A 25,148-nucleotide genomic window follows, 5' to 3' on the forward strand; every position below is an offset into this window, starting at 1 on the left:
GCCTTCAATCACGTCGCACTCTAATCTCTCGTGCGTTAAAAATGATAATGCCACGTCACCATACCAATTGGAAGTAATAATAGTGTGTATATGAAAAAAATATTAGGTACCTCCAGCCTGGCAAACAAGAAAGCTGTGGGAACGCGACACGTGTCCTCGTGGGACCCATGTCCTACAGAGAAAAAGAGGCGCCAATTCTTGAAGGACTCGCCTTGCCTTATTAGATGAGAAAATATTGGGTGGTCCGGGACCACCACGTCAGCGTGGTCCCGGACCACTCATACGGCGCCCAATATTTTTCCCTTATTAGTTTGACTTTGACCCTTGACCACCATTATTATATTGTCAACAGGCCCCACTGACGGGACCGGGGGCAGCGGAGTCCAAATCTTGAAGAAACGTGATATATATATATATATATATATGGGTAAAGCTTGAAGCAACGTGATGGAAAATAACAGAAGTTTATGAATTGGTTAGCTCAAATCTTAAAGCATCAGCGAAGCTCAGATCGGTTTTTCACTTGCAGCTAGCAAGAGGAGCACCGCACAAGCATCGGTTGTGGAAGTACACCGTGTAATCGAAGCTCTGCAACTTCCCGCCCACCGGAATCGGTCCGCACAGTCGGTTGTAGCTCACGTTCAGGAACTGGAGACTCTCCATGGCCGTTGGAATGGACCCGTAAATCTTATTATGGTTCATGTCCAGGGTCTGCAGGCTCCCGTTAAAATCCACCTTCGACAGGTCGAACTCGAACTGGTTCCTCGAGATGTCGACGTAGAATGTGGTCTTGTTCCTCCCGAACACCAGCGATGCATCCCCCTGGAGCCTGTTCCGGGAAAGGTCGAGCTTCCCGAAGTCAACGCCGGCGAAGGTTGCCGGGAGCTGGCCGGAGAGGTTGTTGTGGGAGAGGATGAGGTAGAGGCTGTTACCCTTGAGGTTGGCGAGGGAAGCCGGTATCTTCCCGGTGAGCTGGTTACGGTCGAGGCCGATGTAGCCGAGGCCGGGGATGGTGGAGAGGGAGTCGGGGATGCTGCCGGTGAGCTTGTTGAAGGAGAGGTCGAGGGAGGTGAGGTTCTTGATCTGGCCGAGGAAGGAGGGGATTGAGCCGGTGAGATTGAGCCAGCTGAGAGTCAAGGTACTCAGGTACTTGAGCTTGGTAAAGGACTCTGGGATTGGGCCGGTGAAGTTCGAGAGCTTGTGGAGGGTGAGGGATTGGAGGTAAGTGAGATCGCCGATGGCGGAGGGGATTTGGCCGGGGAGGTTGGATTTGAGGAAGAAGAGGGAGATGACGCGGTGGGTCTTGTAGTGGCACTTGAGGCAATACCAGGTGCAGCAGTCGACGTTGGGATTCCAGGAGGCGAGCAGGTAGGGGTTGTTGAGGGAGGACTTTATGCGGAGGAGGACCTCCTTGTCCTCCGGGTGGCAGAGGACGGCGGAGGCAGGGCGGAGGAGGAAGAAGGAGAGGAGGGGCAGGAGGAAGAGGAGGAGGCGGGCCGGAGACATTGCTGAAGGTGGTGGTGGCGGGGCATGAGTTTTGGATGAGTGAGGAAGAAGACGTGGAGAGTTGTATTTTATAGGAGGTTGTGGGGCGACTGGGGGGTGGCGACTGGGGGGGGGCGGCCGGGGCGGCGGGGGTGGTGGGGGAGGAGGAGAAGGGAGGGCGAGGGCGCTCACTGGGGAGGGTTTGTTGGTTTTGCACTTGACTATTATATAATTTAAAAAATGCTTAATTTATTGATTGAAAGAATTAGCTAATAAAAATATTTATATTATCAATAAGTCATATCTAAACATTTAATGTAGCTCAAGTTCAAGAATTGCAGCAGCAGTCCCGTCATCACCTCTGGCATCGCCCCGTAGATCTTGTTATTAGGGTGTGCAACCAGACCGGGTATACCCGGTTTCCAAACTAGCCCACCTAGAAAATAGAGTCAGGAATTGGTTTTCGTTGAAACCGGTCCGAGAACCGGTTCCCAAAATTCGGAACCAGTTTAAACTAGTTCAGGAACAGGTTCTGAGTGATTACCCACCTGAAAACTAGTTCCTCGATTGGTTCCCGAACCGGTTTTGTAAGTAGAGGTTCAAAACCATTTTTCCCCCAATTTCTATTATTACTCCTGCAATCACACGACGTTTTTCATCTTCGCTCTTTTAAACACGCATGGCACTCCTCCTTTGTCATTCATCTTTCTCACTTGCTTCCCTCCTTCACTGGCTCCCTCTCACACCGTCCGATGGATGGACGGTGTTCGTCACCTTCAAATTATTGTGTATCACATGGATTGGCTCGCCTAATTTTTCTTTTGTAGAATGAATTATGCTTACATAAATGAGTAACTTCATGTAGTAGTTGTGGGAATAAAACTAATATTAGACCCATGTTTGTTGCTAATTCTTTGTGTTATGATTTTATTTATTATAATTAGCCTTATGGATCCTTAATTTTTCGTTTAATCAAAAAGTTTATGTATTTTTTATTACAATAATGTTTAACACAAATTATGAAGATTACGTTATTTTCTCACGTATTAATATAAAATTCGAAGTCATATAGGATATCGGGAGATTGCAAAATAGGTTTCAGTGGAAATAGGGTCAACCTGGAATCCGATCAGAAAACAGAATGAGTCGGGTACAGGGTCGGGTGTAGAGTCCGAGAAAAGAAAAGGTTATAATAGAAGTCGGGTACAAGGTCCAGGTCTAGACACTATCCACCTGGACCCGATCACCCCCACTTGTTATTGTTAATGTCCAGCCACGTAATGCTCTAGCTGAGCTCCACCTTTGAAAGGTTGAACTAGAACAGGTTCCTCGAGATGTCGATGTGGTCGTTCGTGTTGTTCGCCACAAGTAGCAGCGATGCGTCTCCCAGTAGCCTATTTTGGGACAAGTCAAGCTTCCCAAATTCGACGCCGACCAACATCATCGAGACCACATGATGTAAATCATACATGTAAATTACTTCGCTCACATGTATCGGGTAAGGTTTTTATCAACTAAGGATATGGCCCCTGAAATATTACTTCATGAAAAGTGAATTATTTGAAAATATTTTCTTTATAATAATTGGTTGGTTTGCTCACAAAAATACATGATTCTCGAAAATGTTTAAACATAAATAGTTGTCACTAATAAAAATATTTTATATTAACTAATTATTTCAAATGATACAACTTATCGTTTTTGAGAAAATATTTTTTAAATTATTTATTTTCTACTAAATAAATGAAGTCTAAGTTAGTAAATATGATATGACCACATGATGTCCCGCCTCTAATTAGTTATGACAGAGAAAATTTGATTTGTCTTCTCAAATTGTCCTTTTTCGAAAATTCAGTGATTCGTAATTCCTATTAGTCAATCCATCCGCATAATTACGGCTCCCTATCAGCTTCTTGTCCGGGGCACTTCAAAAATGGCAATGCCACGTTACCCACGAGAACAAGTATTGCATAAATTCAGGCTATTAAATTAAATTGATTTCGAGCAAAAAAACATAAAATAAATCGATCACATTTTAAATACTTGTAGAACAATCACATTCTAAGAAATTGTATGACCTATAATATGTCCGACAAACAACAACAACAACAACAACAACAACATAATAATAATAATAATAATAATAATAATAATAATAATAATTATTATTATTATTATTATTATTATTATTATTATTAGGGTTAATACCTGAAAAACCCCAAACTGGTACACATGTGACAAATTTACCCCAAACTATTTTTTTACCATGAAAAACCTCAAACTGGTATATCGTGACAAATTTACCCCAACCGACTATAAAAACCCATAAACTGGTACATTTATGATAAATTTACTCTTAACTAATTTATTCGACCGCAAAAATCACAAATTGGTACTCTTGTGATAAATATACAATCCACTAAATTGGATTAATACCACAAAAAAATCACAAAAATTGTAAACTGTGACAAACGGAACGTAAAATTTCAAATTTGTATACCAATCAACACGTCACGTGTCATTTAACTTAATAATTTAACTGTAAAATTTAATAAAAACTAATAAAGGGTAAATTTGTCACAAGTATATCAGTTTGAGGTAAATTTGTCAAAGATATACTAGTTTGGAGTTTTTGGTGGTCAAAAAAATAGTTTGGGCTAAATTTGTCACAGGTGTACCAGTTTGGGGTTTTTCAAGGTATTAACCCTTATTATTATTATTATTATACAATTAAAACAATATGTAGTCGATTGATAACTACATAAAAAAAGAAAAGAGATAAGGCCATTTGCACATAGAGTGTTCAATGTGTTTGTTTTATTTTTATTTTTTGGGAAAAAATAGTGCATATATTGCAAAAGGAAATTTGACGCAAACAACTTTATTCACATTTGATTTTAGCATAAAACTTTACTAGCACAACAGTCTTGGGATACTGTGAGAATAACGGTATATTATGAGTCACAAATTCTTGAAAAAAGTAAGTTTCATAGTAATTTATAATTATTTGTGACTTGATTTTTTATGCTTCAGAATTGACTATTATTTTCACAATATATTCAAAACCGTCACACAATTATTTCTCTCGATTTTTTTTTTTCGTGAGAAAAATGGAGCATCACGAATAGCCTTAAGTCTCTCTTTGACTCCAAGAGAACGAGTCCACTCATATAATGGTGGTCACGGTCGGTCTTGAAGCCGCCCACCACCACCACGCACGCGACCGATTTCACTTGCAGCTCTCAAGAGGAGCACCGCACAAGCACCGGTTGTGGAAGTAGGACTCGTAACCGAAGCTCTGCATTTGCCCTCCGGCCGGAATCTTCCCGCACAGCGCGTTGTAACTCAGGTCCAAAGACTCGAGCTCAGCGGAGATCCTGTTGTGGCTCAGGTCCAGTCCAGTCAGGCTCTCTTGTAACTCGACCCTCGATAGGTCGAACTCGAACGCGTTCCCCGAGAGGTTGATCTTCTCCGTGGTCTTGTTTGCCCCGAAGAACACCGACCCGTCCCCCCGCAGCATGTTTCGGGCCAGATTCATATATCCGAAGTTGAACCCTCGGAATGAAGCGGGGACCTCGCTGGAGAGCTGGTTGTCCGACGGGACCAGGTACGGTAGGTTCCCGTCCAGCAGCTTCAGCGACTCGGGGATCGTCCCGGTGAGCTGGTTGCCGTCGAGGCCGAGGTACTGGAGCTTCGGGATCCGCAAGACCGAGCTCGGGATCGACCCGGTGAGTTTGTTGGAGGATAGGTTCAGGTACGTCAGGTTCTTGAGGAGGCTGAGATAAGAAGGGATGGTCCCGGCGAGGTTGATGGCGGTGAAGGTGATGAACTTGAGGTCCTTGAGGTCCTTGAGGTTGACAATGGCGGGCGGGATGGAGCCGGAAAGGCCCGTTAGGTTCTGGAGGGCGAGGTCCTCAAGGGCGGCGAGGTTGCTGATGGCGGTTGGGATGGGGGCGGTGGGGGCGAAGCCACCGTCGGTGATGAAGAGGGAGACGATGCGGTGGGTGGTGAGGTCGCAGTAGATGGAGGACCCGTTGCAGCAGTCGGTGTTGGGTCTCCAGAGGAGAGCAAAGGAGGGTCGTTGAGGGAGGTCTTGATACGGAGGAGGGCGGCTTTGTCATCCGGATGGCAGAGCTCGGAGGAGGCGGGGCGGAGGACGGCAGAAATGGATAGGGAGAGGAGGAAGGGAAGGAGGAGACGGGGGTGGTTCAACATTGTTGTTGTTGGAGGACTTGTGGAGGGTGGTGGATGGGATTGCACTTGCATGGACAAGATTGGATAACTCCATTTATAAGAAATTGCGATCACTCTGAAATTTCCTCAATTATCAATTGCTAACACAGTTTATTTTGGGAACGTTTAATCCACATATTTTCTAAAATCAAGTTTTATCGATATATATATATATTTTTGGTAACCAAGAATTTGTTGGGCCGGCAACTCACGGCCCATATGATGCCCGATGCACCTCGAACCAAGCGTCAATACCTTAGAGGAGGCTAGCTCAGGACCTCAACACTATGACTCCCGCTTAAGACACTTTAACAACAAGAGGGCTCGAACCCTCGACGTTTGTGGTGGAAGGGAGAACGCACACTAACTATGTTGTCTGTGGTTAGGTGATATTATATTACTTGCATAGTAAAATATAAAAAATAAATCAAAGTGTCGAACACATAGAGTGCGAATGGTAACGTTTCGGTTCTTTTTTGTTCTAGGGAACAAAAAAAAAAAAAAAGTGTTTCTGTTCCGGGAAACAATTTTTGAACAAAAGAACACGTTTAGTAACGTTTGTTCCGGGAATAAAAATGAATAGAAACACGTTTGGTAAATTTTATTATTTTTTGTTTCTTTTAATTTTAAACATTTTTATTTTCTTTTTTTTTTTTTTTTTTCGGCGGTCACCGGCCTCCGGCGACTCGGCCGGGGGCCGGCAGCCTCGCCCAACCATGGCAAGGCTCGGCGTCGCCGGCCATGGCCGAGGCCGGCGACCACCAAAGAAAAAAAGAAAAAAAGAAGAAGAAAAGAAAGAGAGAAAAACGTTTCTTCAAAATTATTTAACAAAAAGAACTTTTTTGTGTTTTTTTTTGCTCCAATTTTGTTCTGGGAACAAAAAAAAAAAACAAAAAAAACGCAACCAAACGTTTTGTTCTTTTTTTTAAAAGAACAAAAAAAGTACAAAAGTGTTTCATAAACACTTTTTGGAGCGTTTCCATGCAGGGCCCTACATTCCGAAAAAACTCATGTGGCATCAATTCAATCAATGACAGCACGGCATCCAAGTTCGAAGTCAATGTCAGCCCATCTCAGAAGACTCACTTTAACAAGTTGCAGCTAAACGTCAAACGCAGCTATGCCTCCCCACAAGGTAGTGAACGAGGGGATCAGCCATCGCGTTGGACTCCGCTTTGATTGTAGACCAAATGTGATTTTTTATTATATATGTTTAGAGTTTATATCTTCTATTTAGAGAGAAAAATTTGTATTTGTTTGACCATCTTTGAACCACCCTAGAGAAAGTCTAAACTTTTTTTCTTTTTCTTTTTTTAAAGACGAAGCCTTATGACCTCTGATTCTCTTCTCCATTTTTGGGCTAGTCTTGTTTTGTCTGAACCCTCGATTTCCTATATATAGAAACCGAATTCCCTCACAAAGAAAAAAACATCAAACTCGATCAAAAACATCATCAAGCCACGCGTACACACACAGAAAGCACCGAAGCACCAAAGCAATGTCGAGCTTCCACTTCCACTTAATTCTCTTCTCCCTCCTCGCCTCCTCCGCCGTCCTCCCCTCCTTCTCCGCCACCACCGAGCTCTGCAATGCCGACGACAAGAGGGCCCTCCTCCGGATCAAGAAAGCCTTCAACGATGCCTACGTCCTCTCCTCCTGGGACGCGGCCACCGACTGCTGCGAGTGGAACAACGTCGAGTGTGATGGCACCACCCACCGCATCGTCACCCTCAATGTCCCCCGCGGTGGCCTCTCTGGCTCCATCCCCTCAGATGTGGGCGACCTCCCTTACCTCGAGACCATCTACCTCCACAAGCAGCCCAACCTCACTGGAAACATCCCCCGCTCCCTCCTCAAGCTCAAGAACCTCCAGTACTTGACCCTCAGTTACAACAACCTCTCCGGCTCCATCCCGGGATTCCTCGGCGACCTCACCAACCTCATCTTCCTCGATCTATCCTACAACCGTTTCTCGGGCCCAATCCCAAGCTCCCTCTCCAACCCCCCGAACCTCCGGTCCCTTCGGCTCGACCGCAACGCCCTCACCGGCTCAATCCCCGCCTCGCTCAGCCATATACAGGGCAGCAGCCCTTACCTGTACCTGTCCCACAACCAGCTCACCGGTGAGGTCCCCGCAGCACTTGGGGACGTCGACTTCACATACATTGACCTCTCGTGGAACCAGCTTTCTGGTAACCCCTCGGCGCTCTTTGGCCTGAACAAGAGCGCTCAGCAGATCTACCTGGCGAGGAACATGTTCGAGTTCAACATGTCGGAGATGGAGCCGCCACAGGAAAGCCTGATTGCTCTGGACCTGAACCACAACAAGATCTTCGGGGGAATTCCGGCAGCAATGACCGGGGTCACATATCTTCAGATCTTCAACGTGAGCTACAACCGGCTTTGTGGGGAGATCCCAGTCGGGGGGAGGCTGCAGAGGTTCGACTCCACCGCGTATTTCCATAACCGGTGCTTGTGCGGCACTCCTCTTGATAGCTGCAAGTGATGACAATGATGATCATCAAGAAAGTTTGGCCATGGATGTGATTGGGTGTGGGGTGTGCCTGTGTAGTGGTGATCCTTGTTAAACGTGACGCATGCTAAATAATGTCGTTGTCTCTGTTCATTTCGTTATTCTTTTTTCGTTTTTTTACTTCCAATAATGTGAAGCTGCTCACAGGTGTGAAAGCGTAGGAGGAGATCAGACCGTGTATGGCATGGCTAATAGGGATATGTTACTTTTTCTATTTTTCTTTCTTCCCAGTTAGATCAAGGATCTCATTGTTTCTTGCAATATAAAGGAGCATATATCATTTTAGTTACGTCAAAACTTTCTTGAAGTTATCAATATCATTTCAAGAAATAGTAGCATAAATGAAATTCATGAAAAAGAAGCCACGAATCTTTCATTTTACGCACATTCTAATTTTATTTTGCCTATCACATAGCTTGACTAGGCTCCTTAACTTTGGCGAAACGTTTGCTTCGCATTGAAATTGGATAATTGCAATTGATTTTAAATTGTCTTTCTCGAGCTTGGAATATCGCAGCTGACCGATTAGCATCGCAAGGTTTTGTCGGTTGTCTTGTGTGGGTTGGCATGTTCGGGAGTTCTGAATTATCTGCTCTTGTCGTTTCCGCTTGGGAAAGCCTTATGATGGGTACTGTTGCTGAGGTTTGCTCTTGAGTTTTTGAACAAAATTATAATATTCTTACAAAAAGAGAAATTGGTTAATTGCAAAAATGAACATCTTATTATGCCAAAAAATTTCATGATTATGTAGAAAACTTTATCTTGCAAATGGATCTTATAAACATGCCAGTTCTAGTGTTAGGATTTTTATTTCTTGAGGAATCAATCCATTTACCAACTTGAACTAAACGGGCCTTAAAGTAAATTTAGTAAAAAGCAAAGCCGATAGATAAAGTTAAGAAAGGCTAATGATACTAAAAAACTAATGGACAAAATCGTGACGAAAGCCAATCACTGTTTATTTCTCTTATTGCTCTTTAAAGATATAAAACAGGAGGTAAATATTCAAGAATCCCATCTTTCTGGGAAAAGTGCCAAAAAAATCCTAAACCTTTTGTCATTGTGCCGATTTAGTCCTAAACCTTTTTTGGTGCCAATTTAGTCCTAAACATTTTTAGGTTGTGCCAATTCAATCCTTTCCGGCCAATTTTGGCCGGATTTTCTTGACCGGACGCCGGCCCGACGTGGCTTGATCGGCGCCGACGTGGACAATTTTTAATAATATTTTAATATTTTTATTTTTTATTTTTTTATTCTGCTCTTCTTCCTCCAGCCGGTCGTCGGACCTTAGCGACCGGCCGAGGCTCGCCCGCCCGCGCGAGGCCACCCTCGAGGCCGGGCGGCGAGGCTCGCTCTCATCGGATCGGCGAGGGTCGAGCCTCGCCCATGGCCGGCGAGGGCGTGCCTCGCCAGCTTGCCGGATCCGGCGAGTGAGGGGATTCGAGCAAGGGGAGAGAGTCCGAGGGGGTAGACCGCCAGCCACCCACTTGAGCCGCGACCGTCGGCCCTACGGCCGCGCTGGTTTCAAGCGCCGAAGCTCCGGTAGGCCTCGGTCCTTTTTTGTGCCTTGCGTTGGTCGGACCGAGGCGGAGCTCGCGGTCTTCAAGGATTCGGTTCGAGATTTGAGGGCGTTTGATCCGGGCGGGACTGAGAGAGAGAGAGAGAGATCAAGAAAGAAAGAGAGAGAGAGTCCTCTCGGCCAAGCCGAGAAACCCCGCCACGTGAGACCACCGCCGCAATGCCGCCGCCCGATGCCGTCCACCGCGCTTGCCGACCCGCCGCCATATCCGGCGAGCTGGCGCAGCTCTCGCCCTTGCCGCCTAGGCCTTGAGGGCGGCCTCGCACGGGGCGGGCGAGCTCGACCTCGCCAGATTCGGCAAAGGCGAGCCTCGCCCGCCTCGCGCGAGGCCGCCCCGCGGCCACCGGCGAGGTGGCCGGTCGCCAAAGTCCGGCGACCGGCGGAGGAATAATAAAATATATATATATATATATATATATATATTAAAATATTATTAAAAATTGTTCACATCTGCTGGTCGACGTCCAGTCAGCAAAATCCGGCTAAATTGACCGGAAATGACTGAATTGGCACAACTTAAAAAGGTTTAGGACTAAATCGGCACCAAAAAAGGTTTAGGACTAAATCGGCACAATGACAAAAGATTTATGACTTTTTGGCACTTTTCCCCTTTATTAATTGCCAATCAAGATAAGTCCGATACTCAACCGAAAAAATACAAGAGAAAAAAGAAAAAGATATATCCTATAGACAGCCAAACACCACCAGCTTTCACGGTAGCGAGCATTGCGACTCGGAGCTTTGTTGAAGTCAACCTAACGGAGGGAAGTGAAATGGCGTTGACTTTCAGCCAGTTCAATATGTCTCGTTAAATTGATTAGGTAGATCTTGCATTCAAGGACTACTTTAGGCTTTTTGCTTGTTTCACAAAGGTTTTTAAGGCACAAACTTGAATGCTGGGTCGTAAAGTGGCCTCGAATAGCTTTAAAGGAGAGAAGTGTCGTAATCAACTGCAATTTGTATTTCATGCCAAAATACACCTTTTTGCATCGTAAGAATGCTTTTATTCTCTTTTTGTCATGTGTGAACGCAACTGAACATCATCTAAGGAAATAAAGAACAAGCAATCCGACTTCTTGTTCTTATGGAACGACATTACATGTTCTGATCTTATAATTATTGCTATTACAAACATTGGATTATAAAAGATCGGAAGTGATGATGGAGGAGTTGAAAAAAGGAAAAGAAAAGGAAGGCAATTAGGAACGTATTTGATGAAAGAAAGATGTAGGGTTTTTCTATGGGTATTTTGGTCTTAAAAAATTAATTTTTAGAAAGTTCAAAAGTGGCAGCATCTCAAAAGTACAAGAGGCCGGGGAGCTCATGAAAGTCACTTATGCTATCATCGGGTTTAGGCTTAGAGGGTGGAGACTTGGGACTCGGGTCAAAACTCGGGAAGTGGTGGTGCCACGGTGGGGGTTAGCCCACGGTGGCTCTAATCGTCCTTAAATTGTGGGTGAGATCACGGGAATTTCATGTTCGTGGATTAGAGAGCGGGGAATCGATAGAACCTTGATCATCCGATAAGTTTAAAGATAACGTGAGTCACAATTTCTGAATGAATAAATTTAAAATATTAATTTATCATTTTAAATATAAAGGATCCTAATCCTTTTCTCAATATCCCAAAAAAGGAAAAGCTCGTCACGACACTTCTCCCCTCATACGGACAATTATGTCTACTTTGGACATGGCAAAGAGAGAAAGCAAACGAAATGGATAAGATTTTTCCTGTCCCTCCGCCGCTTTACGCAGTGCAGCCTCGAATTTAAAAGTCTGGTCAAGATCGAGGGCTCCTTAAATTACATTAAATCTTATCTTCATGATTGGACTTGGCATCTAAGATGATCCTGAAAGCATCATTCCCCCGACAAAGACGGGCCGATCGCGATCTCGAATTTTCCCCATGTAAAAGCTGCACCAGATCAATCGATGGATACATTTGTAAATGACTAATTGATATTGACGGGCACCGAATACAGAATGAAAAAATATAAAAATCATTTGCTCTCATTTTAAAAATCACGTACATATTATTTATTATAGTGATATTAGGATGTTTATTTACCTCAGAATTAAGCAGATATCTTATTTGATTGGACATATCTCTTATTAATTATAGTTTGTACTAAATTTATTTTATTACCTTAAATAATTATATGCTCTTGTACTATTTATTAATAAATTGAAATATACATAATATTTTAGATTTCTTTGTTCCGCATATTTCTTATCTTTGCTAGTTACTAGAACGACGTGTGTTGTTCTTGTTTTGGGAGATTCCTTGACTATAAAGAGAGGTGCTTGTCCTTGGTATTTATCAGGGGGCCAAAATGGTGTGCGCATGCATGTTAAACCCGCGTGCCCGGGGATCAACATCAAAAGTAGGAGTACTCGTAGGCTCAGTGACGATGATTTCCCTCGTGCGTGACCCGTCGAAATTTAGGAGGGAGAATAGGTTCGAGGTAAAATTTGGAAAGTCATCATGAAACCGATATTATTCCTAGATAATAATCGAACAGGAAATCGAAGAATCGGATCGCAAATCAATGAACCGTGATTACATGTTTTGAACTTTTTGTTTATTTTGTGCGTGTTCATCTTTTATGAATTATTGTTATTGACAAATAAAAAAATTTATGATTGCGTTCACTTTTAACTAAAAATAAAACAAAAAAAGAAGAAAAAATTGGCTGGTTTACCGAGTAAACCCTAGAATATATTGATAAGGTAGGTTTTACATTCTTTTTTTTTAAGGATACGTAAGATGAGTTTTAGGTTTCAAAAACTAGGAAATCGGTTTGGAAGGGATAAATTGAGGTTTCAATTGTAACTTGGACCAACCCTGCAACTGTTCACATTACGTGGAATTACAATTCCCATCATCATTTCTTTCAATTAATTGATTATCTAAACAAGGAATAGTTCCCAATTTTTAATGGAACTTTCGAATGTGGTTTTAGAGCTAGGTTTTGTCTCTTTTGTGGTGCGTCTGCCCCAACTAGTCAAACTTTCATGGGTCACTCCTAATGTAGTCTGCATGTGAAAGAGGATGTTATATATATTATTTTTTGGTGACTTGGAACCGCTACAGCCGGCAGCCGGCGAATTATACATTACTCGGTAATGGATTTTATGTGCTCTTCGTATGCGCCATCAATAGTTGCAGCGAAGACTTGTTACATCGTCAAACCTTTGAAATTGCATCAGTGAAATAAAATACTCGGTCTCTGTAATTGCCCCCAAACAAGCAATTACATTATAATATGATCTTTAGAATAATGAGAGCGAAGTCTTCGCTCCTTGACACTATTGTTCACGCAACGATAATTAAGATACGACCCGATTTCGTTGACTATCTCGACGGCACATCATCTTAAGCCCAACATATTCACATAAGAGGACTCACAAGCATGAATTCTCCAGACTTCTTGCCACATTGCATTTCTATGGAAACAAATCCAACAAAGCATCCGATTCAGCATTTGCCCTAATCGAATTATAATTTATTAGGAGGTGCTCGAGAGCTGAAGTTGCTGCAAAAAAGCCATATTGGTTCATATTTATAGCAGCATTCATGTGTTCTTGGCACTTATATATAGTCAAGTGATTCTCTTGGATACACTTCACCATCCATCAAAATTGTATGATTTGTAATACAAAGCATTGTTTAAATTTCAACCAATACAGTAAACGTTTAACTTTATGGATGAAGTATGCTCCTAATGGGAAATTCACAAGACGTTTTACCTTCCTGAGGTGTCACGGAGCACGTAATTTGACTTTTATTTACTGCGAAACACTTTAAAATTTTGCAAAACTTCTATACATTTTCTATGTCTATTGACGGTCAAATGATCTTTTTGTTCATCAACTAAGCCAGGGCCCAAAAAATAAGGCCGTTTATAGCAGGGCCTGTTGTCTTATGTGGGTTGGCATGTTCGGGAGTCCTGAATTTTCTGTTCTTGTTATTTCTGGTTGGGAAAGCCTTATGATGGCTACGGTTGCTGAGGTTTGCCCTTGAGTTTTTGAACAAAATGATAATATACTTACAAAAAGAGAAATTGGTTGATTACAAAAATGAATATCTTATTATACCAAAAACTTTCATGTTAAGGTAGAAATCGTTATCTTGCAAATGGATCTTAGAAACACGTAAGTTCTAGGGTCAGGATTTTTATTTCTTGAGTAATTAACCCATTTAACAACTTGAACTAAAGAGGCCTTAAAGTAATTTTAGTTAAAACCAAAGCCAAAAGATAAAGTTGAGAAAAGCAAAAGACACTGAAAAAGATATTGGATAAAAGCGTGACAAAAGCCAATTACCGTTTATTTCTCTTATTGCTCTTTCAAGATATAAAACATGAGGTAAATATTCAACAATGCCATCTTCTTTTATTAATCGCTAATAAAAAATACATCCAATGGACAGCCAAACAAACACCAAGCTTTCCCAATGGTGAGCAGAGTGTCTCTCAACCGGGGGTACAAGGCCAACAAGTCGATTGAGAGACACTCACAAAGCATGATTCGACCTTGCAGTGAGTGTTTCACCTACCCCTCCACCTTCACTGGCATAGGCAGCTATTATAGTGACCTACCAGTTCCTTAAACACCCCTTACAAGGTGCGGTGGAGTCTACTCTTCCCACCTGAAGGTCCCCCTACTTTCCCAAGTGTAATTTTTCCTTGAATGCCCCCGATATTTTACGTCCCAGAGTTCAAATGAAACAATTTTAAGAATACTTAGGTCCAATCTTCCTTTATTAATCAAGGATCAAAATATATCCATAGACAGCCAAACAAACACCAGCTTTCCCAGTGACGAGCATTATGACTCTGAGGTTTTGTTGAAGTTAAGGGATGGAAGTGAAACGGCGTTGACTTTTAGCCAGTTCAACATGTCTTGTTATATTAATTAGGTTCATCTTGCATTCTAGGACCACTTTAGGCAAAATCTTTTGCTTGTTTCACAAAGGTTATTAAGACACAAACTTAAATGGTGGCTCGTAAAGTGGCATTAGACCTGTGCATATTTTGGTATTTTTGTTGACAACCGGTAGCTCTTGGATCCAACCTAGCCTTGAATAGCTTTAAAAGAGAAGTGTTGTAATCAACTGCAATTCTATTCCATGCCAGAGTATTCTACTTCGCATTGTAAGAATGCTTTTACTCTCTTATTGTCCTGCGTGAACACAACCGAACATCATCTAAGGAAAGAAAGAACAAGCAATCCGACTTGCTGTTCATATGGAAACTCCATTACATGAATATAGACTGTGGCGTTATTACATTTATTCTCTTTCCAGGGTCTTTGCCTTGAAAATCTTCAGTCACGCCTCCACCATTTCATCAATTTAACAGCTTGGAAGCGGAGCTCCACACAAACATTTGTTGTTCGAGTACGATGATGCGTTGAAACTCTGAAGCTTGCCGCGGACGGGAATCTTACCACACAGCTGGTTGTCGTTCAAGCAGAAGGTGTCGAGGTTATTGAGTAAAGTGAGCGAACTGGGTATCAATCCGAAGAGTACATTGTGAGAGAGGTCCAGTAAAGTGAGCTTGGAGAGGTTGCAGAGGGATGGTGGGATGACAACTGTGAGGTTGAGGTAGCTGAGGCGGAGGAAGGTGAGGTTCTCGAGCTCGCCGAGGGAAGAGGGGATCATGCCGGTGATGTGGGGAGGCGGTTCAGGTCGATCATCTGCAGATAAGGGAGGTCGCCAACAGCAGCCGGGATTTGGCCTGAGAGGGTGTCGTCGAAGATGGTGAGCTGGATGATGCGGTGGGTGGTGTCGTCGCAGGTGACGTTGTACCAGTCGCGGCAATCGGTGTCGGCGGTCAACGAGGCCAAGATGTAAGGGTCGTTGAGGGCCTTCTTGATGGCCAAGAGGACCTTCTTGTCCGCAGGGTTACAGAGCTCGGAAAAGGATGGCGACGCCAGGAGGCTGCAGAGGAGAAGCGAGAGCGAGAATGCTGACGAGAGATTCGGACCCGCCATTTTTTTTCTCTTAAATGCGTTGTACTTGTTGGACCTGAAAATTGTGGTTTTGCTTGGGGCTGTACCTATAGGGACGTTTAAAGCTTGAAGCAAGAGAGCGAGGTGGATAAGAGGATCAAAAACGTTTGGGGAAGTCAAATTTGAGAAGATTTGACTTTGACATTTTCAACTTGTGGCGCGAAATTTGTTAATGAGTTGGTGTTGCATGAAGAGCTGGGCTCCACAGTCGATCTCGACTTTCTGATCTCAACTTTAAAATCGACAAGGTCCCTCGGTCTATGATTTATCTAAACATATATGCGCCTAGTACGCTGGAAATTGTTGCCGGAGGAGTTGAGAAGAATTTAATCAACCTTTTGTTTTTGGTCGGTCAATTTAATCAACCTTATAGAGTTTGTTTTAGCTGCGTTGCGGGTGTAGCGTTTCCAAGCACATGCTCTTATCGACACATTTTTTAATGGTGTTTTATTACCATAAATAATCATCTGATGAAGCTTATAAAGAGGCTAATCTACTCTTTATCAATAAATCGAAATATGCACAAATTTCAGATTCCTTTGTTCCGCATATTTCTTATGTTTACTAGTTACTGGAATGAAGTGCGAAGTTCTGGCTTTGGGAAATTCTTCTGACTTGACAGAGACGTGCTTGTCCTTCGCATTTGTCAGGGGGCAAAAGTGGTGCGCTCATGCATGTCAAACCTACCCAACGTGTGATCCACATTAAAAGTCGCAGTACTCATAATAGGCTTAGGAATCAGAATTTCTCACATGCATGTAAGTCGTGAAAGTAGAGGTAAGCGTGAGTTCAGGCTAAAATCGGAAAGGACTAAACTAGCCATAAAAATGGCTCCCGTTCTCAATTTAAAAAACGAAGCGGAATCTATACAATTTTTGGGTAATAATTGAAAAGAAAACCGAAGAATCAGATCGAGAACCAATGAACCATGGTTACGTGTTTTGAACTTTTTATTTTTTATTTTACTTTATGTGTTCATCTTTTATAAATTATTGTTATTGAGAAATGGAAATTTTTATTATTGCCTTCACTTATATCTTGCTTAACAAAATAATGAAACAAAAAAGGAAGAAAAAAGAAAAGAAATTGATTACTGAGTAAACTCTAGAATAAATTGATTGGGTAGGTTTCACATTCTATTTTTAGGGTACACACGATGAGTTCTAGATTCCAAAAAATAAGAAACCTAGTCCAACGGGATATATTTTGGGTTCCAAGCACAACTTAGGCCAACCCTAAAGCTGTTTACCTTACATGAAATTATAAAAAATTTTTTTGTGATTCAGGATCCGTTGGACCTAACTTTCGCTTACGCTAATCGCCAATCCACGGCCTATACAGTGCACGGTGCACCTTGGACCAAGCGTCAATACCTGAAGAAAGCTAGCATAGAACCTCGCCAGCATGGCCCTTCTTCATATATTTCTTTTCTCTTTCCACACCCTTCCTTCTCTCTCTCGATCTGAACTCCACTCGAACGTAGCCCCGATTCACTCCTGCTCCGCGGCCGCTCCGCTTCGCTTTTCCGTCCACGGAGATCGCCAGAGAATCGCCGCTCGCCTCCCACCACAAAGTCAGGTGCGGTCTCTTCTTCCTCCCCTGCTCGGATTTCAGGAACTGTTTTCCTTTTTGCCGCCGGCGATCGCGATTCTCGGATTTCCGGGGTCCGTTCGCCCTGTCTACTCGCGTCTCGCGTCTGGCGGTCCGGGGGAATTTCGGATCTGGCGTTGATTTCGCCTCGGAATCGTTGCCTTTTTTGCTCGTGTTTCGAGTCCAGTAGAGCTTGGATTCAGTAGGTGAATGCGCCTTGCTCGGAAATGGAGTTCGATTTAAAGTTCTGATGCATCGTCTGAGTTAGACCTGTAATTTAGCGTTCGGATTCCTAGCGTGAGTGATAGCTTCCGGTAGAATTTAGCGCAGGATTGGAGTTGGATAATTGGGGATTGATTAATTGATCCTCGATCTGGATTGATATACCGACATTTCATGAGGACGACAATCTCAATTCAAGATTCTAACGATGAAAAGGTGTCATTTTTGGTTGTATTCTTAAATTAATTCCGCGTGCAATTTGCACTCCTCTCAAGCCTCGCTGTACGCTAATTGAAATTGTGGGTTGAAATCATTAGCCGCTTTTTAAAGTATTAAGATATCAATTGAGACATTATAACATACATAAAGTTTATGGCTGCGAAGGATCCGTCCTGGGGATCTTACATCGCAGGATACTGCTTTTACTATTGAGACTAGGACTCTCTCCCCCTCCCCCACAAAAAAAAAAAAAACAAAAACAAAAACAAAAAAAAAAAAATAAAAAAAAAATAATTGTTTTGTCCTCCCTTCATCCTCTCATCTAAGTGTCACCTCGTATTTATTGGCAGATAGAGATGTATCAAGCTTATCAGAGGCATTCCAGTAAATCTATAGTCGTCATCGTGCTTGTGTTTCTCACACGTGCTTTTCTTTAATAGGATCGAACAGTTTGAAATTGTTGTTTCATACTTTCTCTTGTTGGGTCTAGACATGGGATTATAATTCTTATCGTCATTTCTTTCAATTAATTTATTATCTAAACAAAGAAGAGCTTCCATTTGTTAATTGAACTTTCGAATGTTGTTTCAGACCTAGGTTCTAGCCCTTTTATGTGTGCAATCGCCCCAACTAGTCAATTTTTCAAGGGTCACTCCTAATCTGGCATGCACTTGAAAGAGGATATTGAAATATTATACAGTGCTCGACAATAAATTTTAGGTATTCTTTATATACGTCATCAATCGTTGCTGCTGAAGACTCGTTACATTGTCAAACCTTTGTAATTTACGTCAGCCAAGTAAGATACTCGGTCTCTGTAATTGGCCCAAACAAGCAATTGCATCATAATTTGATTTTTAGAGTAACGAGAGCGAAGTCTTCGCTCATTGACACTTTGTTTCAACGGCGCATCATCATATTCATAATCCCAACACATTCACATAAGAGGACTCAAAAAGCATGAACACTTCGGACTTCTTGCCACGTTGCATTCCTATGGAAACATAAATCCAACTAAAGCATCCGATTCGGCATTTGCCCTAACCGAACTATAATTTATTTAGAGATGCTTGAGAGCTGAAGTTGCTGCAAGAAAGCCATACCAATTCATACCCATAGCAGCAGCGCTCAAGTGTTTTCGGCACTTATATAAAGTCGAGTGATTCGCTTAGATACACTCAATCATATGTCGAAATAGTATAATCTACATAATGCAAAATTTTGTTTAAATTTTGATTAGTATAGTAAACGTTTAACTTTACCAATGAAGTATGCTCCTTATGGGAAATTCACAATATATTTTACCTTCCGGAGATGCTATGGAACGTACTTTGACTTTTATTTACTGAGAAGCACTTTAAAACTTTCAAAACTTCTTGAGCAATATAAATTTTCTATCTCCATTGAAAGTCGAAAGATTTTTTGTTCATCAGCAAAGCCAGAGCCCAAAAAATAAGGCCGTTTAAAGCAGGGCTCTGACCTTGAAGCATTGTAATTTCTGTCTCAAAGGCCCAAGAAGCAACAACCTAAAACATCATCATTGAAGAGTAACAAAGCATCTTTCTTGGTAAGGTCATATCCACGTCTTAAGCTTTTTTTCTGTTACCCTAGGCCCTTGCTTTTTCCCTTGAGCCCGCCAGCACTTTCTTTCCTTTCCCTACGGACTTCTAACTGAGGTCTGAAACAAAAGAAGGTGAGAGCAAAAGCCACTTTCGCAAGCACTGTCCCACTGCAAGTTTTTAAAAGCACCCATGTGTCCCCTTCCTTCCCGAGAATCTCTTTTCTTTTTTGCTTAGCCAAAGTCAAAAGGAATGAGGAGGTGCTAAAGATGGAGGAGCCCTTAAAATTAAAAGCAATTTCTTTGAGAATATTGTCTCGGGAAAGCACGGAATGGCATCTACAAAAGCTTGTGTTGCCTAGTTGCTCTGCACCATATTCCCAGAAAGATCATCTTCGTTTTCTTAGGGCGGTGAGTCCTGCCGCTTTTGCTTGATTTCTGTGAGAAAGTGGGCTCACACAGGTTAATCAAATCAGTCAGATTCGATTCTTCCCGGTAATCACAGCCACGTATTCAGCTAAGGCAAATTATTAGTGCAAAGTTACGCGCTTATGCCGTGTTCATTGGCCCTAAACAAACAAGTGCTTTGGGTTCTTAAATGAGAGGTTGATCATGCGGCTGTCTTTCTCAAAAGAATGCTAAAGCAACTTGAAAAGGTGACATTGAGCTGGTAGTGCAGGTGAAAGATGCTCAGCATCTTTGGCCTAAAGACAAAGTAATCGAGCTTAACTCCCGGAATTGGAGAGATCCAAACCCCTGGAAGCCAGCAATTTCCCGACATCGAAACCTCGAAAGACCTTTAGACTTGCAAGTGTAACATCTGCATATGAAGGTAACAAACACTTACCCACTAGCAGAGCGCTCGTTCTATTGCTTGTTGGTACGTTTTCACGCTCTTGTTTACGATTATGTTAATGTTGTCTACTTCAAGTTCGCATGGTAAGGTAGCCGATGAATATTTAGTGCTATTGTAGTTGCCTAACTTCAGCTAAACACGCCTACAGCATCACCGAGAGCTCTAAACTGGCAGTGGTTCTGAGGAAAAATATAACAGCACGATGACTTCGCCAGCCCCTCCACGCACCCAAGAAGATTATAAGTTGAAGCACACGAAACCTCAGCTCGGGGAACGATGGCCCCATGGAGGTGTCCGAGGTGGGGGCGGATGGATCACGAGCGAAAGAGCAGCAAGCACTTACGACCTTGTCGAACAGATGTACTATCTCTACGTGCGGGTCGTGAAAGCCAAGGATCTTCCCCTGAATCCTATCACGGGAAACTGTGACCCGTATGTCGAAGTGAAGCTCGGAAATTACAAAGGCAAGACGCGGCACTTCGAAAAGAAGACAAACCCTGAATGGAAACAGGTTTTCGCCTTCTCCAAAGAAAAGATCCAGTCCTCTGTTCTGGAAGTATTTGTCCGAGACAGAGAAATGGTCGGGCGAGATGAGTACTTGGGCAAGGTGGTGTTCGACATGCATGAAGTGCCGACTAGAGTTCCACCAGACAGTCCTCTGGCACCCCAGTGGTACAGGTTGACAGACAGGCGAGGAGAGACCAAGGTGAAAGGAGAAGTTATGCTTGCGGTTTGGATGGGAACGCAAGCCGACGAAGCCTTCCCTGAGGCCTGGCATTCGGACGCAGCATCAGTCCATGGAGAGGGAGTATATAATATCCGGTCCAAGGTTTATGTTTCCCCTAAACTGTGGTATCTCAGGGTGAACGTGATTGAAGCTCAGGATGCCGAGCCCCTTGACCGGAGCCAAGTACCGCAAGCTTTTGTGAAAGCACAAGTCGGAAACCAGGTACTCAAATCCAAGCTCTGTCCTAACCGAACAACACATCCATTCTGGAACGAGGACCTGCTATTTGTAGCAGCAGAGCCTTTTGAAGAGCAGTTGGTGCTAACAGTCGAAAATAAAGTGAGCCCTGCAAAGGATGAAGTCATGGGCAGATTGATATTGCCGCTAACAGTCTTCGAGAGGCGCCTGGATCACCGGCCAATTCATTCGCGCTGGTTCAACCTCGAGAAATTCGGGTTCGGTGCCCTGGAAGCAGATAAAAGGCACGAACTCAAGTTTTCGAGCAGGATCCATCTGAGAGTTTGTCTTGAAGGTGCTTATCATGTGTTGGACGAGTCCACCATGTACCTCAGCGACCAGCGGCCAACAGCACGAGAGCTGTGGAAGCATCCTATCGGCATACTTGAAGTGGGTATTCTAAGCGCTCAAGGGCTTCCTCCCATGAAGACGAAGGACGGCCGAGGAACCACCGACGCCTACTGCGTCGCCAAGTATGGACAGAAGTGGGTGAGAACAAGAACTATCCTCGAGAGCTTGAGCCCGAAATGGAATGAGCAGTACACATGGGAGGTCTATGACGCCTGCACTGTGATCACAATGGGAGTTTTCGACAACTGCCACTTGGGTGGGAATGAGAAATCGGCAGGTGGTGGTGGGGCAAAACCTGATTCAAGAATTGGGAAGGTAAGGATTCGGCTATCGACCCTCGAAACAGACCGAATATACACTCACTCCTATCCGCTGCTCGTCCTCCACTCGTCGGGGTTGAAGAAAATGGGAGAGCTCCAATTGGCGGTTCGATTTACCTCTCTTTCGCTCGCGAACATGATCTACCTCTACATGCAACCTTTGTTGCCCAAGATGCACTATCTGAATCCATTCACAGTGAATCAGCTCGACAGTTTGCGGTACCAGGCCATGAACATCGTAGCAGTGAGGCTCGGCAGGGCAGAGCCGCCGCTCAGGAAGGAGGTGGTGGAGTACATGCTGGACGTGGATTCCCACATGTGGAGCATGAGAAGAAGCAAAGCTAACTTCTTCCGCATTGTCTCGCTCTTCTCAGGCGTCATATCTATGGGCAGGTGGCTAGGCGAAGTCCGCCACTGGAAGAACCCCGCCACGACGGTCCTAGTTCACGTCCTGTTCTTCATATTGATATGCTACCCGGAACTAATACTTCCGACTATTTTCTTGTACATGTTCCTGATCGGGATATGGAACTATAGGTTCCGGCCGAGGCACCCGTCTCACATGGATCCAAAGCTATCATGGGCGGAAGCGGTCCATCCAGACGAGCTAGATGAAGAATTCGATACATTTCCTACATCCAAGCCTCAGGATGTGGTGCGGATGAGGTACGACAGGCTCAGGAGTGTGGCTGGGAGGATCCAGACCGTGGTGGGCGACATGGCCACGCAAGCGGAAAGATTTCAGGCCCTTCTCAGCTGGAGAGACACGAGAGCTACCAGCCTCTTCATATTTTTCTGCCTCGTTGCAGCTGTGGTTCTTTACATAACTCCGTTTAAGATAGTGGCCCTGGCCGCGGGCATAGTCTGGCTTCGGCATCCGAGGTTCAGGAGCAAGCTTCCCTCGATCCCGAGCAACTTCTTCAAGAGGTTGCCGTCTCGGGCCGACAGCATGCTCTGAGCTGAGGAGAGCACTGACAAACAATCAGGGCCAGTAGTCCACATTTGATGTCCACTCGAAATTCTACTTCTGAGTCGTACTAGTCCAGTTCAATAACATAATGTTTTATTCATATACTGCTCCTCACTCTTCAGTGCTTTGGAAACAAACGCGTTAGCTCAAAAGTATGTTTGCACCCTTCAGTAATCTCTCTTACCATGAAATTCATTGCCATCAAGAAAGAATGGATGCGGGGTGTGATACGTATGACTTGAGGTTGCAACTTCATTTGAGAAAATCAAATGCGCCTACCCCTGTTGATGACAGTGAACTTCATCCTTTCGGTACTCGACGTCCTACGTGCGGAACTTCAATAATCTTTTTCGACATGCAATGCAATTTCTTGCGAAGAAAACCACATGTTTAAGCAGGAAGACATTTGTCTTCCAGAAATCCCATACGTAACAAAATACAGATTCTTCATCCCCAGTGTTTCCAACTGCTTGTAAATCATACAGTAAACGCAACAGTCCAAAGCTCCAGCAGCCAAGTCACTGTTCGAGCTGGCCTCCGTCGTCATCTCATTTAACGGTAACCCTTCGTCGCTGTCTTTCGTCGTTCGTTTCCGGTGAAACTTCGACGTTTTCGTCTTGGCGAGGCGGCATACGGACGGACTCGAGGGACGGTGTCGACTCTTGGGCTTAGACAAAAGGACCGTGTGTTAATGGGCCGACCATGGATCCACAAGTTTTCCTAGGATGCTGCTGGGAGATGATCTACTGTAGTCAGCCTTTACTGCTACTAGATGTAGATGGGCTTTCTATTACCCAATTGTCAATTTCTTTTCCTCTCTTATAGCATTTGAAACTTATCTTTTGTATGACACCTAAACTAACACCTATAATCTTTCAAAATGTATCAACAATGATACATGAGTTCATATCAATATTTTTTTTGTAATATTTTAATTTTTTAGACTAATTTTTTTGTTCGTTTTCAAACTTCAATAAAAAGAAAGCATATTGAACCAAATGAGCAATAGGGAGAGATCCTTAGAGTCCACAAAATATATAGCACTCAAGGAATGTCACTGGTAAATAATTTAATATCACTTGTCTGTGGAATTTTAGTAGATCTTGTATTCATGTAATATCCCTCCACCAATCAACTTAAAATTTTGGATTGGACATTTTAAAATGGTATTCTGCCATAGATTTACTTCACGTGTAAAGCTTTCCATCCATCAATTCTACGTGTCTCAATCTGGTTTGCACATCGATGGATCTTATATTTATGCAATCTTCCTCTCCCTATTAGTTTGAATTTTCGGTTTGCCCTTTCTAAAGTCATATTTGACAAGGAAAACCCCACAAGCAAGCCAAAAATAACTAAAATGAGGAAAATTAACTTTCATCTCTTGTATGAATTGTCCATTGAAAATTAATGGAGAGGTAGAGCTGTCACGTTTCCATGAGTGTCCATTTGACTTTCTATGTTGTATGTGAATATTACACATAAATATTGTATGTAGACAACTGCCCTTTTCTCCACCAGCTGCATCACCTAATGATGGAATCTTTGGTTGCATGATTTGTCCGAACCAGTCCATTTTAAGTTGCCAGCGGCTTGCTGAGATCACCTAATCATCGATTCTAAGTTTTCCTCGATATCTGGCGCGATGTTTGAATTTATCCTGTAGAATAATGCATCTTCTTGAGATCTAATTTTACCAAATCCTGGAGAAAAGTCTGGTTTGAATTCCCCTCAGGAAGCCTCGTTACTCAATCTCTTCTTCTTTGAGAGATCTATTGTTTTCCTTGCTTAAACAAGATGGTTTTAAAGGGATTTAATTTGAATGATGTATCTCCTTGATCCTATATAAATATAATTTAGAGGGTCAAATAGAATAATGGTTTTAGATGGAAGCTGTTGACTCTGCCTTCATTATTCATGGTCAAATAATCTTTTTAAGGCCAATTAGACACGCCACGAAAGAATTTTGTACCTAGACCTCTAAAATCCATGGTGAATCGCTTGTCTAGGCTAGAACCAAAAGACTGATGACTTAGTCCAATTTTCGTAACCGATGGCATAACTCAGACTTGGTAGGACAAAGAAATTTGTATGAATATCCAAAGAAGTCATATTGTATCATTTACTAAATCAATTTTTAGGGAATTTTGTGTTATTTCTTATATAATCACCACAAGGAAGCATCAAGCATGCGCATTGTCACAACGCACAAACACGATATGACCACATGCTTTTAACCTTGCATGCATTCTT

The 25,148-nt window shown here is 43.1% G+C and overlaps 4 protein-coding genes and 1 pseudogene across 5 annotated transcripts; 2 read left to right on the top strand and 3 right to left on the bottom strand.

Moving 5' to 3' along the window:
- Nucleotides 1-401: 401 nt before the first annotated feature.
- Nucleotides 402-1,541, bottom strand: LOC120294761 (polygalacturonase inhibitor-like). The gene has a single exon (XM_039315260.1). It carries the CDS (start codon nt 1,504-1,506, stop codon nt 520-522), a length of 987 nt encoding a protein of 328 aa, XP_039171194.1. The 5' UTR covers nt 1,507-1,541; the 3' UTR covers nt 402-519.
- A 3,173-nt stretch (nt 1,542-4,714) lies between these two features.
- LOC104432194 (polygalacturonase inhibitor-like) lies at nt 4,715-5,773 on the bottom strand. Its single transcript, XM_010044658.2, has 2 exons — nt 5,685-5,773; nt 4,715-5,540 (listed from the first exon to the last, which is right to left on the bottom strand). Exons 1-2 carry the CDS (start codon nt 5,771-5,773, stop codon nt 4,715-4,717), a joined length of 915 nt encoding a protein of 304 aa, XP_010042960.2.
- A 1,286-nt stretch (nt 5,774-7,059) lies between these two features.
- Nucleotides 7,060-8,540, top strand: LOC104445695 (polygalacturonase inhibitor). Its single transcript, XM_010059610.3, has one exon. It carries the CDS (start codon nt 7,217-7,219, stop codon nt 8,222-8,224), a length of 1,008 nt encoding a protein of 335 aa, XP_010057912.1. The 5' UTR covers nt 7,060-7,216; the 3' UTR covers nt 8,225-8,540.
- A 6,646-nt stretch (nt 8,541-15,186) lies between these two features.
- Nucleotides 15,187-15,827, bottom strand: LOC104414731 (annotated as a pseudogene).
- Nucleotides 15,828-17,289: 1,462 nt separating this feature from the next.
- Nucleotides 17,290-22,995, top strand: LOC104445705 (FT-interacting protein 1). Of its 2 annotated transcripts, XM_010059621.3 has the most exons (3): nt 17,290-17,423; nt 20,114-20,266; nt 20,439-22,995. In XM_010059621.3, the coding sequence occupies exon 3, from the start codon at nt 20,493-20,495 to the stop codon at nt 22,881-22,883; it is 2,391 nt and encodes a 796-aa protein (XP_010057923.1). In that variant the 5' UTR covers nt 17,290-17,423; nt 20,114-20,266; nt 20,439-20,492; the 3' UTR covers nt 22,884-22,995. The 2 variants fall into 2 exon arrangements, with proteins under 2 accessions (XP_010057923.1, XP_010057930.1); XM_010059628.3 differs by lacking the exon at nt 17,290-17,423 and having other exon boundaries at nt 18,524-20,314.
- Nucleotides 22,996-25,148: the final 2,153 nt, after the last annotated feature.

This window comes from Eucalyptus grandis, chromosome 1 (assembly GCF_016545825.1).
Source record: "Eucalyptus grandis isolate ANBG69807.140 chromosome 1, ASM1654582v1, whole genome shotgun sequence".
NCBI classification, from domain to species: Eukaryota; Viridiplantae; Streptophyta; class Magnoliopsida; order Myrtales; family Myrtaceae; genus Eucalyptus; species Eucalyptus grandis.